The 18,117-nt window shown below is 44.7% G+C and overlaps 1 protein-coding gene across 1 annotated transcript in view; it reads right to left on the reverse strand.

Annotated features, from left to right (window-relative positions):
• Window positions 1-1,614: 1,614 nt before the first annotated feature.
• The window catches only part of FYB1 (FYN binding protein 1), a gene marked incomplete at its 3' end in the record, with an annotated part of 246,374 nt that continues 229,871 nt past the window's right edge, over window positions 1,615-18,117 (reverse strand). Inside the window, exons 16-19 of the mRNA XM_082275208.1 lie at window positions 15,236-15,398; window positions 12,729-12,762; window positions 10,059-10,093; window positions 1,615-1,637 (exon numbers count right to left, since the gene is read on the reverse strand). Of these exons, the coding sequence (XP_082131334.1) occupies window positions 1,615-1,637; window positions 10,059-10,093; window positions 12,729-12,762; window positions 15,236-15,398 (255 nt within the window). The remainder of the gene's footprint in view (window positions 1,638-10,058; window positions 10,094-12,728; window positions 12,763-15,235; window positions 15,399-18,117) is intronic.

Below are 18,117 nucleotides of genomic sequence, written 5' to 3' on the forward strand. Positions count from 1 at the left end.
GGAGAGGAGCATGTGACTAGAAAAAACAGGTGCTGTGGGGGGGGAGGGGGTTAGAGGCGCATCAGCAGAGCATCAGACAGAAGAAACAGAAGCCTGAAAATAATGAATGGAGCGGGGGCTCTTTTGAAAAATGGTATACTTGATATTTTAGAACAATTCTTGTAATAAAGGTGAGTTTAGGGTCACTTTAATTTGTCTGTAGACCAATAGAAATCTTTAATTCTGCCTGCTATACAGCACAAATATGCAGTACCAGCTATTGTATTCTGACACGGGGCTGCATCTGTTTGGATGCAGCTGCTGTTCGCCCATCAATTTTCCACTCGGCTCCTTCAATTTTTTAATCAAAGAATATCGGGCGGAGGATTCCATTAGGGACAAGTCAAAATTCAGTCAGACTATGCCAGCTTTAGTAATATATTCATACTTTGAATAGGAATACATATATTCTGAGATTGTAAGCTCTAATGAGCAGGGCCCTCTGATTCCTACTGTATTAAAGTGTATTGTATTTGTACTCTCTACCTTCAAGTTGTAAAGTACTGTGTAAACTGTTGGCGCTATATAAATCCTATATAATAATAATAATAATATATTGTCAATCCTTTAAAATTTTGGAAGCAGCACAGTGTGTATTGTTTAGACCAGGGTTTCTCAACCAGGGCTCCTCCTGAGGTTGCTGGGGGTTCCATGAGCAATGGGCAATTTCTGCCTCTCAGATAAGTTCCCAATGGCACCATTATTCCTTTTAGCTATCTGTAAGGGTGTAATTATTCCCAATGATGACAAGAGTAAGGAGCATTCTTCCCACTGACTGTCACACTAATGTGTCATGAGTTGTAGATTTTTAATTTTTAGCAGGGGTTCCCCGAGACCAGAAATTTATTTCAAGGGTTCGTCTGTGTTGAAAAGTTTGAGGAAGGCTGGTTTAGACCACAGAAATTCATTAAACGCCATAATAGGAGTGTAATTAAAGTGGTTGTAAGCATCTGAAATGAAAAATAAAAAAAAGCATATCCTTCTACGGTGTGTACTTCCCCTGATCCAAAGCACAGAGTGTGATTTCTGTCTGCTGTCTCCTTCCTCTGCTATATGCATGAGTAACTTCTGACAGTCTATACCTACACCAAGCAATCCAAGGAGACGCCTCTCCAAGGTAGCCACGCTCTTATAGCTGTGCTTTTGCAAGACTGTGTCAACATACAGATAAGTGCACCCCATAATGCTACAAGCCTGAAAGTGAAATATTTCCAAAAAAATATGGCTTAACAAGAGCATAAAACATTAAAACATGTTGAAAGATGTTTGGCCATGCATAAACAGAAGAATGCTTGCTGAACATATACAATAATCACTCTATATGTTGAGTGAATAATACATCACATTGATAGGAAATTGATAGAAATGTGATTTTTTTTTTTTTTTGCCACAAGTAATTTTCCTTTATAGAAAGTACTTGCAGCATATAACATAATATCTTTTTTTTGCAAGAAAACACAAGTGCAATCTGAAGTGATCATATTTACAACAATATTTTGTATTATCCTGTTCTTGCCGAGCAAAATCCTATAGGGAGGTTGATGTATGAAGTTGCAGGAAAATGTCAAAGTAGGCTCAGTCATTGTCATAGATGCAATCTGTGAATGAAGAGAACAAAAACATTATAAATGCATTTTTGTCTGTTCTATCAACTAACCGTACTGTCCGAAGAGGTTTCTGTTAGAGTCCTTAGCATCAGTGATAGTAAAACGCAATAATAATAATAATAATAATATTAAAATAAATTTAAAAATAATAAAAATAATAATTAAAAAAAAAACATGTCTTGAAATAAACAGTTTTCAGCAGTCATGTGAGGTAATCCCAGTGCAGTGATCTTGTGTTTGAAGGGCTTGGAGACATGATATTCTCAGCTGACCAATCAGCAATTTTACCTAAACACTGATATCGCTTTTGGCAGAGACCATGTGAGTGACGGTAGTTAGTCACGTTCAAGACATTAGACTTGCTTCGTAATGTTGAAAATGTTAAAGTGGTTGTTACACCACTTGTACCTACAGGTAAGCCTATAATATAATTTTTGGTTCGACAATACCTACTATCGTCAGAGTCGAGGAGTGGCTATGGGAGCGAAATTTGCGCCAAGTATGGCCAATTTATTTATGGCCAAGTGGGAGGAGGATGTCATCGATGATGTTCCCCGGCCGGAGTTGATGACATCCTCCTCCTATGGAATGGCGATTCCGCGTCCCTTGAATCATTCATGATGAGATTGAATGCGAATTACAGGGGGATCGTGTTGACCTTCGAGTGGAGTAAGAGCGAGATCCATTTTTTGGATCTAAATATTAAAATCACTGAAGGTCAGATCACGACCTCCACGTACTTCAAGGAGACTGACAGGAACGGATTTATTGACAATACCAGCTGTCATCATCCATCTTGGCTGAAATCCGTTCCTGTCAGTCAATTCTTGAGGCTCAGGCGTAACTGCTCCAAAAAGGAGGACTTTTTTAAAGAGGCGGCCTCCTTAAAGAAAAAGTTTTTGGAGAAGGGTTACGCCGAGAAAGATCTCGATTCTGCCATATTGAGGGCGGACCAAAAAGATAGGGAAGAATTACTTCAACCTAGATGTAAGCAGACAGAGGATTCATATACACATGCTTTCTTTTCATCATTCTCCAAGCCTCATTTTTCTATTAAGCAAATTTTGAGAAAACATTGGCCGGTGTTGAGGAATGATGGGATTCTGGGTCCAGTCTTGCCGGAAACACCCCAGGTGGTCTTTAGGGGTGTACCTCCTTTGAGGTTGCAAATAGCCCCCAATGTTGTCAATCCCCCCAAACGGGTATCCTTTTTTCAGGACAAAGTTGGGTTTTTTCCTTGCAGATCCTGTGGTGTATGTAGGGTCAACACGGGAGGCAGGAAAAAGTGTAAGGAGTTTGAAGCCAGGATTACCAGGGAGGTACGTAAAATTAACACCTTTATTACCTGTGCGTCCAGACACGTGGTGTATCTTATTAGGTGCCCATGTGGTCTGGAATACATTGGGCGGACCACTAGGATGCTTAGGGTCCGCCTGAATGAGCACATCACCAACATCTGCAATGGGTTCCCTAAACATAGTGTTTCCCGCCACTATGATACCCATCACAATCGGAACCCAGCGGGCACTCTTTTCCTAGGGATAGATAGGTATGTGGGGAATTGGCGGGGAAGTACCTCACGAGGGGTGTCTCCAGGTTGGAAACATCCTGGATTTATCGCATCAAGGCCTACGCACCCCATGGACTTAATGTCGAGTGGGACCTGAATGCGTTCATAAACAACGCATGATAAACCCATTCATCTATCCAATATTCTTTTTATATCAGAAGGTACATCTCTGTTTTTTAATATTCAGTATAAAAGGTACATCTCTGGTTTTTATTAACTGTGAGTGGATAGAGTTCATGAAGGTTTTATATAACTGAATGCTACCTGTTGCACCATATTTTAAGGATTGATGTATTTATAATTTTTAATTCTTTGTTTTGTTTGTGTTTCACTGTTATAATGATGTAAATGGCAGTAGTATGGAGTGTTGGCATGTAGATGTTTTATTTAACCACTAGATGGCGCTGTCTCGATACTGTGCATGTGTGTCCATTAAGGATACATATTATCGATTCTGGCCAAATGTTTAATAATGCAATTAATAAGTGGTCATATTGGGATTTACTATTCCCCCTTTTTTTCTGCATTTTATATCCTTTTTGGGTGGCCTGTAGGCTACTGCCGATCTTTTGTTCATTATTTCCGGGTGGTGGAGCGCATAGCTCCCTATTTCCGGTTATGGCTTTCATCCAATCCGCCTCGTCTTGTCTCTACATATAGTGCGTCCCTCCGCCATGTGGCCACGCCCCTGACGACGTCACTTCGTATGACGAAACGTACGTCGGGCGTTCCCATTAGTGGAGGCGGGCGCATGTGCAGTAGACGACGACGGCGGCCATCTTTATGGTTTGAAACATCCTGATATGCACGCTTCCAAACGCTGCTGCCACTCTGCAAGAAATGTGAGTGCAAATTTTTAAAGTTTATGTCAAATAAATTCTTTTTAAAACGTACTGCACCATGAGAGGTTTCTCTTATATTTCTTGGAGAAAAAGTGCGAGAGGACTCCGGTGTTTGTGATTTAGTGTGCCCTGGACATCTGTCGGGATTGATCCTATGTCTTTGAGGTCTATATCATTACATTGCTCAATACATGGTGATATCTGGTAAGGGTATTTATAATACCTATCTTGGTGGTGGTCTGTGTCACGTGGCCTTTGAAGGGAGGAAGGACTGCTTATTATAGTTTCCATCTGCACGTGGTTATCCAGCACTTGGATTGATCTTAAAGACTGTTCCTTTTAAGTTTATGGACTTTTTAATATTAGTTTTAAGCGCTACAATTTTACATGTTTTTATGCTTCATTACTTTTTCAGGGTAATTTTTGTGTAGCTGCTTTCCACATTCATTTATTCGATTGATGTTATTTGTTTATTGAGTGTTAGCTGAATTTCAGTTAAGTGGTGCATAGCACAGCTATTTTTCACTATTTAAGCCTATAATAAGGCTTACCTGTAGGTGGTACTCTGAATATCTTCTAAACTTATTTAGATATTTAGAAGAGTGCATGGAGCGGATGACGTCATCGGGGCATGCGCTCTGAACGCCTGGCTTACTATGCTGGACCTTAAAGGATAGGTCCAGGCAAAACCTAACTAACGCTAAACCTGCAAAAAATTACTGTACTTACCTTTTCTACACCCAATCTGGTCTGGTCCCACACTGAGCTGTCACCGGCAGCTTCAATATGGAGGCGGGTGCAGGAGAGGAACTCGACAACGAAAGTCCCATATTAAGTCTATGGGTGAGGTCACTTCTAATTCATTTCACAGCTGTTGTTGGTCCTCTCCTGAACACAGCTTCCCTCGCTGGAGACCGGACTGGATTGGCTGCAGAATAGGTAAGTACAGTGATTTTCGCTTTACGGGGTTAGATAGATTAGTTTAGAATGTGGCACAGAGCATTAGTTAGGTTTTGCATGGACTTATCCTTTAAGAGCCCATGCCGTAAAGATTGGCACCTGCACGCAAGCGCGGGAGTGACATCATCGTGGCTCTGGCCCGCAAACCCAGAAGAAACACCAGGGAAGATGTCAGCCGTCTCAGTGGTGAGCGGGCGCTGCTGGAAGGGTTTTGTTCTAAGGTAAGTATTTCATAATAAGCTAGTTTGCGATGCATTTTTTTTTCCCTCTTTAAGGCTTAATCAGCCCCATGGTAAATGTAGTCACCCTAAAACTCAACTCTGGACATTTTTTTTTTTATAAAATGGTCCCCCAGCAAAAGCTTGTAGTTTAAAAAAAAAACAACTCATGCTGCAATACTCACCTTCAAACAGGAGTTGTCCCCTGCAGTACTTCCTTTTTGTCACAAGGTGTCCACAGTTGAATGGCATCTAGTGGCATTCAACCTAGAAGACTAGGGAATACAGTGAATGCAAGGCATCATGAAACCCTATAAACACACCATCACCTTCTCTTGCATGAGCAAGGTGACACTGTGGGCAGGGCCGCCATCAGGGGAGGCCAGCCAATACAAATGTAGGGGGCCCAGGCATCCCGAGAGGCTCGGCCGCCAAGCAGAGCAAAGAGAAGGCAGGGGCGGGTGCAGGGAAGCCACGTGGTGCACTACAGAAGACAATTCCGCAGCTTGTGCTGTTCTGTATCATTGAGCTCACACATCAAACTCATTACTGCCACCTATGGCTACTTCCTGCATGTGTACCCCCGTGTCTGTGCTGATTGTACAGTACTATGCAGTGTGATCGGCTGCAGCTCCTCTGAGTCTCAAAGATATTTGTCAGCTTTGTGCAAACAAGAGCTGGGACTGGGAAGACCTCCTTTACAAGTAGGGGTATTGAAGGAAAGGGAGGGGGCAGTTTGTATACAGGGGGCCAGAGCTGGGTGTGTGTTTACAGATGTGTATATGTGGGAGGGGGCTGACATATATACAGGTGTCAGGGGATCTGAGTGCGTACATGTGTGGGGGGGCTGAGCTCATACAGGTGTGAGGGGGGCTGAGTGCATATGGGTGTCAGGGGGGCTGAGTGCATATGGGTGTGAGGGGGGCTGAGTGTGTACAGGTGTGAGGGGGGCTGTGTGCATATAGGTATGAGGGGGGCTGTGTGCGTACAGGTGTGAGGGGGACTGAGTTCGTACAAGTGTAAGGGGGGGCTGTGTGCGTACAAGTGTGAGGGGGGGCTGAATGCATACAGGTGTGAGGGGGCTGTGTGCGTACAGGTGTGAGGGGGGGCTGAGTTCGTACAGGTGTGAGGGGGGCCGAGGGCATATGGGTGTGAGAGGGGCTGTGTTTATACAGGTGTGAGGGGGGCTGAGTGTGTACAGGTGTGAGGGGGGGCTGTGTGCGTACAGGTGTGAGGGGATCTGAGTGCGTACATGTGTGGGAGGGGGCTGAGTGTGTACATGTGTGTGGGGGGGCTGAGTGCGTACATATGTGGGGGGGGGGGGCTGAGTGCGTACAGGTGTGAGGGGATCTGAGTGAGTACATGTGTGGGGAGGCTCAGTTCGTACAGGTGTGAGGGGGGCTGTGTGCGTACAGCTGTAAGGGGGGCTGAGTGTGTACAGGTGTGTGGGGGGGGGTGCTGAGTGCATACAGGTGTGAGGGGGGCTGTGTGCGTACAGATGTGAGGGGGGCTGAGTGTGTACAGGTGTGGGGGGGTACTGAGTGCGTACAGGTGTGGGGGGGGGCGCTGAGTGCATATAGGTGTGAGGGGGGCTGAGTGTGTACAGGTGTGAGGGGGGCTGAGTTTGTACAAGTGTGAGGGGGGCTGTGTGCGTACAAGTGTGGGTGGGGTGCTGAGTGCATATAGGTGTGAGGGGGCTGTGTGCGTATAGGTGTGAGGGGGGCTGAGTTCATACTGGTGTGAGGGGGGGGCCGAGTGCGTACATGTGTGGGAGGGCTGAGTGCGTACAGGTGTGAGGGGGGCTGAGTGCATACAGGTGTGAGGGGATCTGAGTGCGTACATGTGTGGGGGGGCTGAGTTCGTACAGGTGTGAGAGGGGGTTGAGTGCGTACAGGTGTGAGGGGGGGCTGTGTGCGTACAGATGTAAGGGGGGCTGAGTGTGTACAGGTGTTGGGGGGTGCTGAGTGCATACAGGTGTGAGGGGGGCTGTGTGAGTACAGATGTGAGGGGGGCTGAGTGTGTACAGGTGTGGGTGGGGGGTACTGAGTGCGTACAGGTGTGAGGGGGACTGAGTGCATACAGGTGTGAGGGGGGGGCGCTGAGTGCATATAGGTGTGAGGGGGGCTGTGTGTGTACAGGTGTGAGGGGGGCTGTGTGCGTACAGATGTGAAGGGGGCTGAGTGTGTACAGGTGTGGGGGGGGGGTTCTGAGTGCGCACAGGTGTAAGGGGGGGCACTGAGTGCATTCAGGTGTGAATGGGGGCTGAGTGTGTACAGGTTTGAGGGGGGCTGAGTGCATACAGCTGGAGTGGCCAGTGGTCGCATTCAGTGGCACGGACGGCCCGTGGGCAGACCCTGGGGATTATCGGTGATCAGGCCAGGGGGGCCCAGGCCTAAAGCTATGTAAAGGGCCCAAAAATTTCTGATGGCTGCCCCGACTGTGGGGTTGATTTACTAAAACTGGAGAGTACAAAATCCAGTGCAGCTGTGCATTGAATCCAATCAGCTTCTAACTTCAGCTTGTTCTATTAAGCTTTGACAATAAAACCTGGAAGCTGATTTGTTTCTATGCAATAAGGTGACCAGATTTTTAAAATGAAATCCGGGGACATATTTTTTTTTATTGGCAAATGGTAAACTATTATATAAGCATATTTTCCTCAAATGATTTATGCAGTGTATGTGGTATGTGTTTATGGAATGATTGTATGATATATACCAGGGGTGGAGAACCTTTTTTCTGCCGAGGGCCATTTGGGTATTTATAAAATCATTCGGGGGCCGTACCAATGTGTGTATATATATATATATATATATACAGTATATATATATATATATATATATATATATATATATATATACACACACACATTCCCTTCCCCCACGTGCACACCCACTGTTATATTTATATATAAATTTCCTAACCCCACGCGCACTCCCACAGTCCATTTATGGCTGTGTCCCATTGTCGGGTCGGTGCAGTGTGGGGCATGGAGATCAGATGGCTGTTTGTTATACGAGATCTTCCTGCCCACTGCCCAACCCGTTGCCGCGCATGCACACTAAAACGTGTGCCCGACACCGTTGCGATGTTGTCAAAATTCCCTACCTATTCCGCGCATGCGCAGTAGGACTTGTGACACGGCTACAGCTGAAGCTACAGCTGATCCGCAACCGAAAATGACTGAGGTATGGAGATCTGATAGAACACCGGGTAAGCAGAGGAACCCGCTCTGTGTGTAATCAGGAGGCGCTCCCCCTCCCCTTCCCCTCTGGAGGCAGCCCAATGGCAGGGCCGGATTAGATGGCTTTGCGGGCTGCATACGGCCCAGCGGGCCGTAGGTTCCCCACCCCTGATATATACATTATTTCTAACATTTCATCCATGAGATTAAGAAAAAGATACTTCTTAGAATTTTTTAAGATATGACTACCAAATGTTATGAAGATAAGATAAAGAAAAAAACAGACTTCAATGTTCAGTAGTGTGCTACTTAGAGTGCAGAGTTCAGAAGTTACATAAAGAATGCAGGGCTCAGGAGTGCGCTACATAAAGAATGCAGGTCTCAGGAGTGTGCTACATAAAGAATGCAGGGCTCAGCAGTGCACTACATAAAGACTGAAGGGCTCAGCAGTGCGCTACATAAAGAATGCAGGGCTCAGTTGTGCCCATCTATGCAGCCTGACCAGTGTCCAGCAATGCAGCCTCGCCAGTGCCCATCTATTCAGCCTCACCAGTGCTCATCAATGCAGCCTCATCAGTGCCTATGAATGCAGCCTTACCAGTGGCCATCAATTCAGCCTGACCAGTGCCCAACTATGCAGCCTCACCAGTGCCCAGCAATGCAGCCTCACCAGTGCCCATCAATGCAGCCTCACCAGTGCCCATCTATGCAGCCTGCCCAGTGCCTATCGACGCAGCCTCTCCAGTGACCATCGATACAGCCTGACCAGTGCCCATCTATGCAGCCTCTCCAGTGCCCATCTATTCAGTCTGACCAGTGCCCATCTATGCAGCCTGACCAGTGCCCATCAATGCAGCCTGACCAGTGCCCATCTATGCAGCCTGACCAGTGCCCATCTATCTATGCAGCTTGACTAGTGCCCATCTATGCAGCTTTCCCGTGCCCATATATGCAGCCTGACCAGTGCCCATTTATGCAGCCTATCAAGTTCCAATCTATGCAACCTGACCAGTGCCCAGCAATGTTGCATGACTGCACAATTGTCATTCAGAGTGTGACAGCGCTAAAAGCTGAAAATTGGCCTAAGCAGGGAGGGGGTGAAAGTGCCCTGTATTGAAGTGGTTAAAGCTGTCACAGTGGGCGACGCTGGCCTGACACCCCTCAGTGTGTTGCAGCCGGGGCAGACCGCCCCCTGCTGGTATGCCACTGGCTTTGATGCCCCTCCCCCCCTCTGCCTCAGCACCCACCTAGGTTCGTCCCTGCACCTAGCGCCGCCCCTGCCTTCCGAGGACAAAACCGGGGACAGTGTCCTCAGTCCGGGGACTGTCCCTGGAAACTGGGGATGTCTGGTCATCCTACTATGCAGAGCTTCTCCAGGCTTTGCATTCTCCAGCAAATCAACCCCCTGTCTCTTTAATATATTCACTGCTCTTCTAGCACAGCTTTCTCACAGTGGTTACTCACCGACTACTGCTAAATTCTGCATACAAAATGTTCAATGAATTCTGGATTTATATATATATGTAATATACCTGTACATGTATGGTATATATAGGTATGCACTTGTTTGTTTGTCTTTGTTGTGAATCCAAAATTATCTGCACTGATTCTAAGGAATGTAAATATTCATGAACTTACCTTCTCCAATATCATCATAAATTTCCCCGTCATCACTGCAATAAAGGAAATACATGATGTAATAATTATAGTAATTATATAAATACGTCAACAGTAAGCATTAAAGAATACCTAAAGGCAAAACTTTTTTTTCTAGTTTTGAACAGAGTAGGACACCTGTCAGTTTTTATTGCTGTCTGTGCCTCTGTTAGGGATAAGCACCCTCTCTATTTCTCCCGTTTACCATTATCATTAAAAGTGAAAGTAAAGGAAAATCCCAAATTTTGGGTTTATTTCCAGAAAAGTAATAGAGGGGAAATCTTTCATTGGGGACACTAGTTCTGGTGACCTGGGAGGCCCCATTGGATTCATTTAATTTGCAGGAATTTCGTCTCACTTCCTGTTTGGCTATAAGGCAGGAAGTAAAGGTAAATCTCTGCAATGGGAAACAGATGGCAAAAAAAAAAAAACTGATAAGGGTTAAAAACCTCCTTTACGCTATCCAACAAAATAAAAAATAAAAAATGTTTGCCTAGAGTTCTACTTTAACAAGAGTTTATACATTTCCTTATTAGCCAATATGTTTAACAGCCAACTAGATCTATGAGTCATATCAAGGTTCAAACAAATGTAAGACCGAACTGGATTACATTTACTTTGCAGCAACATTTTACTATTTATCATAAATAGCAGTTTTCTTTTCTTTTCTTTTTTTTTTACAGCTTTCACCCTCAACTTTCATCGTGAATTTACATTACATTTCTTTTTTTTTTCAAACTCTTTATTTTTTAGCAAACATATAGTCATTAGCGAGACACAGAACTATACAACAAAATACATTACATGATCATTCGCTGACAGGGCCGGTGCTTCCACTGGGCAAACTAGGCAGCCGCCTAGGGCGCATTGCCACCTAGGGGCGCAGCCATGAGTTGGCACTCTCTCTCCATCATGAATGATCCTTGTGAGCTGAGGGGAGAGGCGGCCGTGGGGGAGGAAGAAGGGGCAGTGGAAGATGCCAGGTGTCTTGGGCAGTGCGGAACTACCAGGCCCTGGCTTTCCACCACTGTTAGGGTGCCCAAAGAGGCAGGAAGTGAGTCCACCAGCATGCTGCCTGAATGATGATCCTCTTCGGCTGGAGCTGAGCAGCCTTAACCCCTGGCAGGAAGTGACTCTCTGCACTGAGTTGATGAGCAGCCGTTCATTTCCCTGGGTCGGTATTAAGCAGGGAGCTGAGGAGAGCTGAACCTGAGCCAGAGCTCGGCACCGGAGGGCTGAATCTTTACTGGAGCAGAAGCGACGAGGCCCCGGAAGGGTTTGAGGTGGTTGGCGATGAAATAAGTGTGGAGCTCTCTGACTGCTGCTTTTCCCTCCACCAGGAGACAGTTGGAGCTGTGGTGAGCACTGTGGTCCAGGAGGGGAGCGTCCTGGGAGAAGGAATCAGCAGGATCCCAGTGAAGGAGGGCAGAGTGCGGGCCACTCTCTTCATACCGCCCAGTGAGTGTGCCCACAACAGGGGATCGGGGTCCCTTGGTGTTACATGGAGCATCCCTGGTATGAAAGGGAATCGGGGTCATCAAGTGTGCCATGGGGAATCGGAGTCACCAGGTGTGACATGGGGGATAGGGGTCACCGGGTGTAACAGGGGTTCGGGGTCACCAGGTGAGCCATGAGGAATTGGGGTCCCTGGGTGTGCCATGGGGGGAATGGGGTCCCCAGATGTGACACAGAGAAACATTAGGGTCCCCAGGTGTGACATGGAGGAACATCAGGGTCCCCAGGTGTGACTTGGAGGAACATCAGGGTCTGACATAGAGGAACATTGGGGTCACTGGGTATGACAGCATGACATGGAGGAACACGGGGTCCCTGGGTGTGACATGGAGGAACATTGGGGTCAGTGGATCTGACAGAATGACATGGAGGAATATTAGGGTACCCGGGTGTGACATGGAAAAACATCAGGGTCCCTGGGTGTGACATGGAGGAATATGGGGGTCACTAGGTATAAGAGCATAACATGGAGAAAGCATCAGATCAGGGTCACTGGGTATGACATAGGGGAGTTTTTAACCATTTCCCTTTTTTTTTCTTTTTTTTGGGGGGGGGGGGGGCGCAAGTAGCTGGTCTTGCCTAGGGCATAAAATAGTCTAGCACCGGCCCTGTTCGCTGACAAATGTTTTCATGTGACAAGAGAAATAGGCTATGCTGGATCCAGATCGGTTTTCTGACGGCGACAAAGGCAGAATACCATGCCTGCACAATGAGCATCTACATGCCCACCTATAGTCTTCACTGGAATCTCACGTGACAGAGTGACAACACAGGAGAACATGGACAGAGGGTTGTCACTTTATAACAGGAAGTTCCTGCACAAGGGCCTTCATTGAAGGATGACCTGATATTAGTTTAAAAAGATTGAAGTTGACTTGAAATTGCGTTGGCGTGTTAAAGATGAGATTTAATATCTGGATTTACCTCTACTTTAATGATCCTAAAAAGTAAACAGGCACAGCTTTTCAAGACACTACATATTTTTTAATCTATCATTTGTTCAGAGGGTGGAATTTAAAGGCCTTTCCAATAACATCAGCAAGTGGACCCTGTGTTCAGTCTTATCTATGGATCACTTTTTATTTTACCATCTATACTGTTGATTATTGGTAGAAAAAACACTTAAAGCATACTTACTGATCAATTATATTGCTCCTTAATACGTAACCATCTGCAAAGCAACAGATTTTGATTACAACACTGAACAAAATATAATTTATATAAATAAAGTGATATTAAAGCCCTTTTTTTTGTTTGTGGAAAAATAGCAAACATGTTATACCGTACTTACCTGCTCTGTGCAGTGGTTTTGCACAGAGCAGCCCAGTGCTCCTGGCCTCTCCCTCCTGCCGAGTGCCCCCACAGCAAGTAGCTTGTTATGGGGGCAGCCAAGCTGAGTAGCTGCTCTGTGTGTCTATTCAGACAAAGAGCATTGGCTCACCCTCGCCCCCTTTCTCTCTTCATTGGCTCACTGCCTTTGATTGACAGCAGCGAGATCCTGCTTTTGGTTGTAATACATTCTCTCTGCCTGTCCACCGGCAAGGTGATTGATGTGGTCAGTCTCTGGGTGGAGACCGAACCTGATTTAGACCAGCCAAGTCTGCAGTCTCATGCTTGTGATATTGTAGGACGTGCTCCAAGCTTTCTGTTTGTCTGTCCTTCTCTGCTGTTTGGATTCCCTCATTGACCATCTTGAATTAGATATTGACTACTCTCTGAGCTACAGATTGAATGAACTGCCTTAAGACTACGGATTTGATCCTGACTATTCTGAACCTTGCCTGCCTTGTACCTGGACTGTCATTGAATTACTCTGCCTGTCTGTCAACCGCAAGTACCTGTTTGCTTTGCTCAGTTCACGCCTGCCCCGGTGTAGTAGCCAGGAACTATATAATTGTAAATAAGTCCCAGGGGCAACTGAGTACCGGTAAGCCTGCTGGTCTTATGTGAAATTGGGCTGCTATAGGTGAAGAACACAGAAGCCAACTATATTGTCTGAACACCTGTGTTAGGGGTAGACATGACATTCTGGGTGCAAAAATAGCAGTAGGACAGTCTCATGTAATGTGTCTCCAGGCTATGGCTGTCTTCTGAAGCACGTTTCCAGTCTCCAGCAATAACTATACCATAGTTGCAATATTTGATTATCTCCTGTTGCACATGTTCAGTCTGTGACGTTTTTTTTACATTCACTGATTATATGTGACCCTTTGGTGGTCAGGGGCCATACTTGAGGCTGACTATAACAAGTAAGTTGACCACCACCTCCTTAGATGCTTCCTTCGGGGAGCATAAGAACATTACCCTTTACTGCCAATCACAAAATCACTAATGAGGGAGGATATAACCGGGGCTTTTTTTCAGCTGGAACTTGGTGAAACTCAGTTCTACCACCTTTGGCTCAGGCCCTCTGTTCCCTGCTCACCACTATCACTTGTAAACACAGAAGTCCGGCTTCTGTGTTTACAAGTGACAGCTTGTCTCCCAACAGCTCCCACAGATCTAATCTCCTGAGTGTCTCCCTCTGAGTGCAGGATGGGGACAAGGGAGATGCAGATGCCCGGGGGGCAATGCAGATGCCGACAACCCCAATGCATGATCTCCCTGCAAGTGAGAGAGGCAGAGCCAATTACAGTGTGAGGGGAAGTACTAGAGCCGGCTGGGTGCTTCTGCTTAATACAGCAACAAAAGAAAGACATGGAAGATGACAGAGCTTTAAAGGAAGTTGGAGGAAGATGGGGGCATTGGAGGGGGGTTGCATGCAAAGGTGAGCACTGAAGAGGGGTGAAAGTGAGGTGTTGATAGGGGCTGCAGAGGTAAGCAACTGTGGAAGTAGGCTGAACTCTGTACTTTGTATGCAGCGCAGCCCTGAACTCTGCATTATGTACATATTGCACCCCCAAACTCTGAACTCTATTTGTAAACCCCTCCCGAAATCTGCACTCTGTACGTAATGCACTACTGGTATTTAATGCCTCTTTAAAACCCTCCCACTGTTAGATACATTTGACCACGCCCACTTTTTGATGTGGTTCGGAGTGTGTGTGTGTGTGTAGTGGGGGGGGGGGGGTCGCGGTTGAGTACCTGTACCTATTTTCTTAGGAAAAAAGCCCTGGATTTAACAAAATCATACAGAGCACTCTTTTTCTCATGTAGTAAGCAGTCAGCAATCCCTGTCTACACTAAGCAATGTGACCAAATCTTGACATTAACCCATTTTAAAGTATATGTGAACCCTTCCTTCTTTTTATAGGTGACCACATATTCTCTGTCCTCAGCTGCATAGAGGGCTCAAAGCTAGGGATGGAGAAATAGCATCACACTGATCTTCCCGGTAAATGGCTGTGGGGGGTCGTGAAAGCACAAGTCTGATAATTGGGTGACAGGTAGGCTGTTCTCCCAGCACAGCCAGAAACCTAACCACAACTGAATTGATGTGTTTTCAAGCCTAGTGTGGTCAGTTAGAATTAGTAAAGTAGGGGGGACTGGCAGGAATAGCAGGGATTTCACACACAGGAAGCAATACAAAGAATAGGTTACTTTTTAACACAAGTACATGGTATAATAGGCACATTACATGAATATGAAATGTGGGGGGTAACATTATTTAAGGGATATATACCATGTGACCTTTATGTACTTACATTTGCCCTCATTATTCCTACACAGAAGCGTGGAACCACTCGAAAGTTGTATCACATCTAAGGTTTCTCCAGCCTTCAGAGGTAAGTCTTTGGATCCCCATTTCTTCGTTGACAGATTTAACACAACCTGGACTGTGGAGAGCGCCCGGATATCTCCTGTGAACTGCACAACAAAGACCATAGTAGGTTACATTGTTGAACACAAAAACAATACAATATAACAATGGTGCTAGTTATAATAATGCACAATTTTTATAAGAGAATTAGTGCTTGCTTTTTTTTTAATTCGATTTTGGCACACATTATTACTTTGCATGTCTATTAACCACTTAAGCCCCAGAAGATTTTACCCCCTTCCTGACCAGGCCCTATTTTGCGATTTGGCACTGCGTGACTTTAACGGACAATTCGTGCGACGCTGTACCTAAACAAATTTGACGTCCTTTTTTATCCCACAAACAGAGCTTTCTTTTGGTGGTATTTGATCACCTGTGCGATTTTGTGATCATGCGGTATAAACAAAAAAAGAGCGACAATTTTGCAAAAATAACAATATTTTTCAAATTTTTTTTATATGAAATTCCCCCCAAAAAAACTTAAAAATCGAAATTTTTTAACATTTTTGGCCAATTTGTTTTCTGCTACATATGTTTGGTAAAAAAAATCACAATAAGCGTATTTTGATTGGTTTGCGCAAAAGTTATTGCGTTTACTATCTAAGGGAACGATTTTAGTCATTTTTGTTGTTTTTTTTTAACGAGTAATGGCGGCGATCTGCGATTTTTTTGCAGGACTGCGACATTGCGGCGGACAGATTGGACCCTTGACTGACATTTTTGACACTTTTGGGGTCACCAGTGATATTACTACAGTAATCAGTGCTATATATATGCACTGTTACTGTAAAAATGACACTGGCAGGGAAAGGGTTAACTTTATTGGGGAAGGAGGGGTTAAGTGTGTCCCTAGGGGCGTGCTTCTAACTGTGATTGGATGTGGCTTTACATGTAACAGCACAGATCAACGGTCCTACATAGCAGGACCTTATGATCTGTGCTGTTACACAGGGAAGAATGACAGGCGGCTTTGTTTACATTAGCCGTCTGCCTTTCTCCCTTCACAGCGGACGATCGCGAGTGACCAGCGGACATCAGGTCTGCCGGTCACACGCACGGAGGTGTCCGTGAATGAGCCGGGGCACGAGCTCGCCCCCTATTAGCTTACAGGTTAGTGACGTACCCATACGTCACTTTGCCTGGCCGGGGCTGACCGCCGCAGTATATGTACTTGCGGCGGTCGGCAACCGGTTAAGTTATATAAAACCTAATTTTGATTGTTCCATAAATAAAATCTTTTTTTTAAATCATCTAATTTGTGTGTTTTTAACTTGCTTTTACATAATCGACTCTATTTTATACTTTTATATTAAAATCCCATTTTGTCATGTATCGGCTCTCTAAAACCCATTGTATTTTTTACTATTTCTCTCCAGCATAGTTTATTTTTCTATTTTCCAAAACAATTCTACATTTTCTATCTCTCTTTGTAGCTAATCCTTCTATCATAGGTTTCAGTCTACAAATGTTTTCTATACATTTTAAATTCTCAAGTTTCACTAAGAAGGATGAAAAAAAAAAAAAAGATAGAAAAAGTGAAATAAAAAATAAAGTATGCTGGAGAGAAATAGTAAAAAGTACAGCATGTTCTAGAAAGATGATAAAAGATAGAAGGGGATTTAAAAAGTCACATAAAATGCACACTTGAACTCTTTGTAGAGTTTGTAAAGTCTTTTAATAAACGGTTGAAAACAGATTACACTATGTGCTGCTTTGAGCTCTATTTCTATGGTATACGCTTTATTAATATACTGTATAAAAGAGTGAAGTGCAGCCGTACCTCTGAGGATGGAGATTAACCCTTACTTGGGTAGCTAGTGCTTTTGATGGTACTAACATAATAAAGTTAAGGTCCACCCATGATAGCGAGTCCAGGTCTATTGGGTGTGTGTACCCGGAGTACTTGTGCAACTGCATGTACAAGTTGGAGGATACTAACAAGTGGACTCTTCTGATAAACCACTTTAGCCCCGGAAGATTTTGCTGCTTAATGACCAGGCCACTTTTTTCAACTTGGCACTGCGTGACTTTAACTGACAATTGCGCGGTCATGCAATGCTGTACAAAAACAAAATCTACGTCCTTTTATTCCCACAAACATAGCTTTCTTTTGGTGGTATTTGATCACCTGTGTGATTTTTAATTTAAAAAAAAAGTGTCAATTTTTAAAAAAAAAAACAATATTTTTCACATTCTGATATATAATATTCCCCAAAAAAATGTAAAAATCAAAAATTTTTAACATTTTAGGCCAATTTGTTTTCTGCTACATATTTTTCGTAAAAAAAAAATTGCAATAAGCGTATTTTGATTGATTTTCGCAAAAGTTATCGCATTTACTAACAACGGGAAAAATTTATGTAATATTTATTGTTTTTTTTTACTAGTAATGGCGGCGATCTGCGATTGTTTTGCGGGACTGTGACATTGCGGTGGACAGATCGGACCCCTAACTGATATTTTTGACACTTTTGGGGGGACCAGTGACATTACTACAGTAATCAGTGCTATACATATGCACTGCTACTGTAATAATGACACTGGCAGGGAAGGGGTTAACACGGTTGGTGATCAAGGGGTTAAATGTATGCCTCATGCTTACTGACGTGTGTGGGGGGAGGGGGTTCTTTGACAGACACAGATCGCAGGTTCAGCTATGCTGAATCCTGTGATCTCTCCCTGTCTGTCACAGAGAAGATCTGCCTGCTTTGTTTACACAAGTGGGCGAATCTTCTCACACTTTCCCCGACAATCGGGGAAGAGAGG

This window comes from Pelophylax lessonae (genome assembly GCF_965119305.1).
Source record: "Pelophylax lessonae genome assembly, chromosome: 1".
Classification (NCBI taxonomy): Eukaryota; Metazoa; Chordata; class Amphibia; order Anura; family Ranidae; genus Pelophylax; species Pelophylax lessonae.